This window comes from Lepidochelys kempii, chromosome 22 (genome assembly GCF_965140265.1).
Source record: "Lepidochelys kempii isolate rLepKem1 chromosome 22, rLepKem1.hap2, whole genome shotgun sequence".
Lineage (NCBI taxonomy): Eukaryota > Metazoa > Chordata > Testudines > Cheloniidae > Lepidochelys > Lepidochelys kempii.
Window position 1 is genome coordinate 12,680,932 of NC_133277.1, and position 8,606 is coordinate 12,689,537.

The 8,606-nt window shown below is 50.7% G+C and overlaps 1 protein-coding gene across 1 annotated transcript; it reads right to left on the reverse strand.

The window, feature by feature from the left end:
* Positions 1-1,811: 1,811 nt before the first annotated feature.
* LOC140901638 (TLC domain-containing protein 5-like) lies at positions 1,812-7,639 on the reverse strand. The gene is made up of 3 exons (XM_073320837.1): positions 7,604-7,639; positions 5,848-6,047; positions 1,812-3,554 (listed from the first exon to the last, which is right to left on the reverse strand). The coding sequence occupies exons 2-3, from the start codon at positions 6,044-6,046 to the stop codon at positions 3,016-3,018; spliced, it is 738 nt and encodes a 245-aa protein (XP_073176938.1). The 5' UTR covers position 6,047; positions 7,604-7,639; the 3' UTR covers positions 1,812-3,015.
* Between the last annotated feature and the right edge of the window lie 967 nt (positions 7,640-8,606).

The window sequence follows — 8,606 nt, forward strand, 5'->3', positions numbered from 1 at the left end:
ATCAAATCATCCAAAACAATAGCAGATTTAACAGTGATTTCTAACTCAGATCCATCAGCTGTCTCTAGTTTGGGAAGGGGATGGTGCATAAAGAGACTTCATCTTCTTACACCTGGAAGAGAAGATGGAGAACTATAAAGGGCTGCTAGCACTGGGAGACTGGGACATAAAGGCCTCTCACATAGTCCCTCTTTTTAATGTTAATTGAGTGTCCCTGCCGAAGCATTTTACCAGCTGCTTACTATATAAAGGTTTTCCTAAAAAACACAGCCACCTCTGGGTTGGACGTCAGCAGTGGACGACAGGGTACAGCCAGAACAAGAAGGGAATTTTAGACAAGGTCATTTTAGAAGACCTCTGTTTTAAGCAAAGAGCCATAGGACCTTTCCTGCCCAGCAAGAGCGGACACTACCTTGGTTTAAAAGGGTCTCATCTAAGATTCCCCCTAAAACCTATACACATACTGCATAGTACTTGCTATCAGAACCATATTGGCCCTTCTGAGAAGTGAGTCTAGGTGTCCCAAAGCTGATTGTAAGAGGACTACCTTCTCTGTCCTTTGGGCAACCAAAAACAGGCTGATGCTTTGTAGTTTTATAACCACCTGTTTGGTCCCTTCCACCAGTTCATCAGTACAGCCTTGTGCAGCGACATACAAGTGGACGCTTTAGCCCACTCTCTGGAGTCTTTGACACAAAGGTTTCCTTGCCTGAGATCCTGATCCCTTGGACCCACCTACCTTTTCCTCTTGCACTTCCTTCTTCTCCTTGAGCTATTCAGAACCATCAATCCATCAGCTGGGAACAGCTAATCAGCCTCCTGCCTAATTAAGCCATTGAGCACCCATCTCCCAATCAAGTCCACAGCCGTGCAGGGGGGGAGAGAGAAAAGCAAGTACTTCTGGGTCAGACTTCTGGGTCATCTCTTGGCTCCTTGCTCTGTCAAGCAGATGCTTTGGCCAACAGAACTGGACCCAAAAAGGTTCTGGAGTACAGCAGCTAGCAGGTGAAGGCAATGCATTTGCTTTAGGAGAGAGGTCAGCAAGCAAGCCACAACCATACTGGGTCCTACCATCCTGCGTTTAAAGAGAGACGGTGCACAGCAAATGTATGTTACAAAAGACTGTCACTTTATTAGAAATCTTATCAGCTTGGAGCATTAATAATCAAACTTGGGCAAGGAGTTCATGCCTCATGCTAGTCCCGTCACACAACCTTAGCATAGCCAAGGGCTCCAGCTGATTTGCACGTGTATTTCCATAAAGACTCCATTTGTATTGCCAGCCATAACGCATTCAGAATAAATTTAACCACCTTTGAGGCTGCATCGTCTCTCTTTTTCTTCCAATTCCCCTTCATTTTTCGACTTGCTCCTTGCAACTGCGGCTTCCTTTCCTGTCCCCACATGAGATTCTCTCCCCCCACTTACTCCCCTTCACTACCCCACCTCTCACACACTGTTGCATTCCTCATTCACCTGAGTGCACCGCTTCCCCCACCCTCAACCCCAAGGCAGATAACAGCGCAAAGCCGGGCAGCAACAATAGGTTCCGAATAAGGGGGTGGGGAATAGAAGACCCTCGATCACCACGGGAGCCGTATTCCCCACTAAAGTCATTCATCCCATCTTCAAACTCCCCCAGTAGCAGTGACACCATGGCTTTGATAGAGCAGGGGGAAGGCTCACCCTTCCCAGCGTGATGAACTTTCAGAAGGGGTGGGGAATTCAACCTAGGTAGCCTGAGGCCAACCCATGGCCATTCGTTCCTCAGCTGTAACAGGAGAGGTTTTACAGCAGAGCTGAAAGGTGAGCGGCTGTCTCCAGCACAATGCAATCCACACAGTAAAGCCAGAGGGATATCAAATGCAAGTGCAGGGAGATGAAAACACACGTGCCCCTGAGAACTGGTACCCATTGCGTCAGATCCAGGGCAACAAGGCCCGGGAAGGGGCACTGCATTGAAGCCTACACACCTGCGCACAGACATTGAACGGTCACGTCTGCAAAACAGTGTCTGGTTTTCATGTGACTTTAGCACTAACAAAAGCGTCTGGCTTCACACCTCTGGAGATGGTTCATATGCAGAGCAGGTATGGAATCAGGACAAGATTCTCCTCTATCCTTCCCCTGGAAGGATCCCTTTAGCAGCAGGGTGAGGGGTGGGCTTCGGTCTCCATAGCCCCTTCAGTCCATTGTCTTGCATTGCCAAGAATGCCAACAAGAACCACTCCATGGGAAGACCTCTCTAAAAAGAAGTGTGCTAAGCAGATGGGCCCAATTCTGATCCCACTTTTGCTAGTGAGACACCAGAGTAACTCCACTGAAGTTACAGTGCCACAAATAAGACCAGAATTGGGTTGTGTGAGTATAAATACCAATAGCAGAGGCAGGACTAAGGGAGAAAGAGGCATTTCATTAGAAACAACCAGGCAAAGACATTGCCTCAGTTATTAGCCCAACTACAGTCCCATCCCTTCAAAAAACAACTTTTCTTCTAAAGATACCAAGCTTAACCACAATAAATACTTGGCATTTGTGTGGTGCCTCTCGTCCAAGTGTGCATGATGTTATTATGCAGCTTGGAAAAGCGAGGCAGAGAGCAAGCGACTTCACACAGCCAACAGAGCTGGGAAGATCAGACTCCCCACAGACCTACTATCTCCGAGAAGTAAGTTGGAGTTACAGAGTGTGCCTGGACTGTGCAGTTTGCCTGGAGCAGACTGAACAGCTCGAGTGGTAGCTAGCCTCCCTTTTGAGTCCGTAACAGTGCTGGAGAAGTTAGTACCTTCACACCCTTCTGTAGGATTCCCTTCCCCATCAGCATTTGCTAGACACCCACAGAACCATCTCATTCCGGCTCATCCAGGCCTAGCTCATGATAACCAGTGTTAAATGGTCCATTTCACATTATTGCCAGTGTTGAACGGTTCTCTCTCTCACAGGACTCAACTGTCCAGGCCAGGATTTCCAGCCCCTTAGTGCCAGGTTAGACACATTAGTCCATTCAGCACAAGGCTAATGAGATGTCAGATGCCCATTGGTTTTCAGGGGCACGTCCCCACCACTCGCACTCCTCCAGGCATGGTACTTTTTCAACACTTTTCTCCTAGCGAAGCTGCAGATTGCGATCATGAACCCCAGGGACACGATGTACATAGCCAGGCCTCCAGCCTTGATTAGCCATATGGGCCTGGATGAGACGATCACGGAATACATGATCTGGCCTCCCACCCCAATCCGCAGCACCATAAAGAGAGCCACAAAGGAGAAATCCACCACTTCCCCGACGAAGCTGTGGTAGCACCCAGTTTCCCGCAGGAACCAGCGGGCCTGCAGCAGCGGGTTGGTGATCTCGCTGACGAAGACAATGGCATTGATTTCGGTGGCTGACTTGCCGAGCCCCAGCACGAGCACCATGCCACAAATACTCAATGTGTGATGAGACAGCATGAGATCTCCTTCTGTCTTGAAGTACATGCACCAGCTCAGGTCAAAGATAAAGTAACCCAAGGTAAGGCACAGCACGCGGACCTGGAGAGGCGTGTTTGGCGTCCCTGAAAGGAAAGACATGCACATTAAACTGAGAAAGGATGCTCCTAAGGGCTCCATTCTAAGAGGAAAGCTACGCAGTGGACACCTAGTAATACAGTTCACCAGACTATGAAAAACAATGGCTGCTCACTCAGTAGATCTGCTCTCTGGGTGTATGCAGAGTCCGAGGTGCCAACTTGAGTGCAGAAGACACCCTCCCCCAGTTTTACTACTTCTGAATTCCATTAGCACAGCAGAGCCTACACAGCTCAAAGAGAGCTGAAGTCGGCTCTGCCTTGTGCGTCGTTAGTAGAACGGTTAGTTTTGCAACTGGAGCGAGGGTATATTCTACCAATGGAACAGCATAGGTGTCACTGAAGGCAAAAATCTCCATGGCGATGCACAAGTCAGAAAGAACCCAGCTTGACTCTCAGATCTCAGGTTAAGTCTGCAGGCAGAGACAATGACCTTAAATAGGTAAAGCAAGACAAAACCAAGCGAAGGACCCAAACAAACCATCCTCTACATCTCGGGCTTGTTGGGTGGGAGGGATTTTGTCCAGCAAGAGCCCTCTCTCCCACACAGTCCTCTTCCCCCATTTCTACGATCCGAAGTGTATACCCTTAAAACTCTATAGTGCTGCATGCACTAATGGTAGCAGATGCTTCTGGGTCAAATTGAGAAGGCAAAGCTTGAAGAGGGGGAATGAAGGAGTGTGGTAGCCCACAGGTTCCTTTAGGCTGCTTAGCAGCCCAGGATAGGCTCTTCTAATGGACTACCAGACAGAACTCTTGTAGTGCCATACGCTATGGACCCAACTCCTCCCATCCCTGGCACACCCACCGTGCCAGAGTTTGTGACGGGGCAACAGATGGCTGCTTATGACAGCCCTATGCTATGTCTGTGCAGGGGAATTCATCCCTGGTGAGGTGAGGGATATGAATGGCCTCTAGAAGCAGGCTTGGAAAGATCAGATTTTTAATCCTTAAATGTTGATTTCACTGCACACACACAAACCCATCAAAATATTTCTATCAATAACAATTGAAATTTACAGATAAGGAAAGCAAGAAAAATGCTGTTTGAGAACTTGTTAGAGTCAAAATCCAGTGATTTAGGCTTCTGAATTAGGCTGGTTACAGATGGACAAGGGAATGAATAGTTCTATCAACAAATCATTTCTGGACGTAGGATATTTGTTTTTTATATCTTGACATGGGCCATTGACACTTGGTGGGTTTTGCAGTAGTGTTGTAGTCACGTTGGTCCCAGGATATGACAGCCACAAGGGTGGTGAGGGGATATCTTTTATTGCACCAACTTCTGTTGGTGAAAGAGCCAAGCTTTCGAGCTCCACAGAGCTCTTCTCCAGGTCTGTGGGCCCATGAGCTCTGTGGAGCTCAGAAGCTCGGCTCGTTCACCAACCAAAGTTGGCCCGAAAAACGATATTACCTCACCCACCTTGTCTCTCTCAGTTTGTGTTTTCACAACTTTAAAGCTTGAACTCTTTGAATCTCAACTTCTACTGTCATTAAATAATTATCTGACCTCCCCACATAGTTTCCCACAACTGTGAACATTTAAATTTATAAAAATACAAAATAAAAAGTTTTAAAATGAACAATTGATATTATCCACCAAAGTTAAGAAACACTGAATTCTACCAAGCCTATTTATAAGCCACCAAAGCAGCAGGGTTGTGCGTGCGGGAGAGTCTATCACCACTAGAGGGATCTCTCAGTTTAGGGGCCTGATACTGGAAGTTACAGTCAGGCATTGTCCTCACACCAACAGCAGGAATCCCACTGACTTCCAGAGGATGAGCAAGACATGCAGGATATGGGATGAAGTCAGAGATGGGAGTAAAGAAAAGAGTTTCTTTATTCTGGATGAAGTCTAGAAATGTGCCCAGCACTTTGCCCAATAGCTTAGCCAAGGCCCTGCCCCAAGGAATTTCAGCATACTGTTAAGTACAACTGGGAGAAAACAGTAAAAAAAAGAAAAGAAAAGAAAAGAAAAGAAAAAGAAAGAAAGCCTGAGGGTGGGGATCGGCAGTCAGGGATTGAAAGAAAGGGAGATAGGTCTCAAGGAGGTCATATGAGCTTGGCCTACAGGCAGGCAAAGAAAACACGGCTCCAAGCGTAGATGGGAGCATGAAAGAGGGAGACCTGGTGTAGACATCAAGAGATAGCAAAGGGAGCTCTAAAGAGAGAGAACTAATCCTCCTGCACTGATCACAGGTGCAGTAGGACAGAGACACTGCCTTTTTTCAGTGAGAAGATCACTCGTCCCAGGGCAAAACTCCACCAAACATACCTGGGTGAGTTAGAGGCCAGGGGCCATCGATAAGAGCAACGTAGCCAGAGAGGCAGGTGACAATGACCCCATGCATCAGAGTGACCAGACGGCAACTCCACTCGTAAGTACGGTGCTTATTCCAATAGCAGAAACAGGCATAAAGGGAGAGCCAGGCAGTCAGGCTGCAGGTCACCTGGAAAATGACGGAGAGCATCATCCTAGAATGGACAGAGAAAGAACGTTACTGGTGAAGTAATCCATCTAAAAAGATCCCCACCCCCAAAGTTAACACCGATCAGCGCCAGCTGCTACACCCAAGGACTCAGATGCAAAAGACACACAGAACCATCCTCAACCCTGTACTTTCGTCATCATACCAAACCTTTTTGCCCCCCACATAGGCACGTTTGCCAATCAGCTTCTCCACAGGCCTGTTCCGGTACTGAAATTTGAAGAGGTTTCACAAACAGCCACTTCACCCATTTCAAGCTGGCAAAGAGAGGCACGGGGGGGGGGGGGGGGACACAAAATCCCCATCCCTGCTTGCATCACATCTTGACTGTGTTGCTGCCCCATTTTGGCATGGTGGAGCCAAGTGCTCAACATATGGCTGCGGGTCTATTTGAGAGACCATCACGTGTATGGGAATGGCGCCTGGAAGCCATTGTGCTAGGTTCCGCACCAACCCACAAAGATGGTCCCGGCCCCAAAGAGCTTACACTCCAAGACTAGAGACTACGGGTGCCTACCACTGACAGGGAGAGCACAAGGAAATTACTTTTTTTTTTTTTAATTGATCCCATGAGACACACCTTATCTCATCAACAGGAGGCAAAGCCAGATCCTCTACATCCAATGCCTAGACCTCCACCACTTTGCCTTAAAGTCCATTAGCTGGCTGCTCTAGCAGAGCGGTATCCTCTGTGAATCAGCCAGCATGCTGCATGAAAAGTAGCTGGGTGGGGGTGTGGGGATGGTTTGGAGAAGAAAGAAAAGGTTTGAGCGTGACAATGAGATAACTAGCACCTGCGCGATAGTAATCTAATATCGGCACAAGCCACGGAAAAGGCTTAGGAAAGCGGAAAGGTGTGTAGGGCGATGGGGGCACAAAGGGAGGAGAGGGGAAGTCGGTGCATGGCTGGGTGCAGAGCTACGCTAGGGAGTAGATAGCTTAGGGGGAGAGGCAATTCTTCGGGCTTTCGCCCTCTAGAGCGAGCACACGGCCACAAGCGAGACACACCACCTGCTTAATCGGGCATTCAAAACTCCCCAGCCACCATGCCAGCCCCATCCCTGGGACAGGGCACAGCGCAGTGAGGTGGATGCCATCCCCCTACCCACCACCACCCCCATTCCACGTCCTGTTCGGGGCGGGGGGGGGGGGGAGGAAGGCACATGGGGGACCCGATCCAATATATGGCAGCAGCATGCCCTAGTTAACTTATCAAGTGCCCGGGTGTGCCAGGAACCCAGCATAGCTTCTCCCCACCGGGGGACACAAGAAAGCTCTTGCCTAGGACAGGTGGGGGGCTCTGTGGGGGCAGCACTCCCTAGAGAGCCCCAGGAGGGTCTGAGCCCCCAGCAAGGACAGAGGGAGCAGCCGCTGGGAGCCCCAGCCCTCCGGGAGAGAGCAGGAAGCTCTTCCAGGCAGCCCCAGGCTGGAAGCGGCTCCCATCATACACAGGCTTTACAGTTTGGTTTAATGTCCCTCGGCACCTCCCCTATACAGGCTGTTCTGTGCGTCCCCGGCCCCAGGCACGGCTCCGAGAGTTACCCGCCTGGTCCAGCTGCCCCGCTGCAGCTCCGGGCCGCCCTCTCCAGCGCTGCGCGTCCAGACGCCGCCGGCCTCCATAAGCCCCGCCGGGGCGCGCAGCTGGGCGGAAGGCGGCAGCAGGGGCGGAGCTGGTGCAGACGCAGGTTTTCCCCACTCGGGTCAGCTGCTGCTGGCAGGGAGGACCCAGCGGGGCAGCGAAGGGGGCAGGGAGAGGGGCGGTCCCCTCCCGCCCAGTCGGAATGGGGGCTCGGGGGCTAGATCAGGGAGCGGATTAGTTACACCCCCAAAGGGTGCCCAGATCTGGAGAGCGAGGGGCAAGACCGCGCCCCCCCCCCCCACGTATGGATATTGGGGAGGGGAGAAGTACTAATCTCTACCCCCCTTCCCCATCATGTTCAGATCCAGGGGTGCAGGGCTTGGCAGTCGGAGACACCCCCCCTTCACAGCTCAGAGGGGGAGCTCCCCTCCCTGCCCCCGCAGCTGCGATGGGATTACCAGCTAATACCCCTTTTGATCTGGCTTTATTTGGTGGCGTGTTTCTCCTTGCTGCCAGGGGCAGGGCTTTGGGGTGTGTCGTGTACCGGCCTACATGTGGGGCAGGAACTGGGCCGGTGTCGGGAAAAGGAAAGTGACGTTGCCCTTGTCCTCTGCCCCCCATCTCTCTGCAGCTCCCCCCATCTCAGTTTAGAAAAGGGGGGGGGGTGAAACACACTGCTCACGGGGTTCAGAAAAGGGGGGGCATAGGAAGTGGAAGGAAAAGGAGGTGGGGAAGGAGAGACAGGGGGAAGAATGCAGGGAGGGAGGAGTGAGAATTTATCTGCTCCTGGTGGAGGGGTGGGATCTATTGTTATTTTAATATGTTCCAGGAGAAAAACAGATGTAATCACTAGTTTGGTCTGCGGGGGGGGGGAGGAACTGGGCCCATCAGCTGGACAGGCACTGGTTAGAGCTAGTCATTAATTTTGTTAACCTCCCTCACATTACTATTATCTGACTGGCTTTC

What these genes read in the sequence shown, in the direction of transcription:
- LOC140901638 (XM_073320837.1), bottom strand. Translation starts at nt 6,046, where the DNA reads ATGATGCTCTCCGTCATTTTCCAGGTGACCTGCAGCCTGACTGCCTGG. An exon ending in CTGGCCTCTAACTCACCCAG is followed by an intron (nt 3,555 to 5,847) that starts GTATGTTTGGTG and finishes CTTTCCTTTCAG; the next exon opens with GGACGCCAAACACGCCTCTC.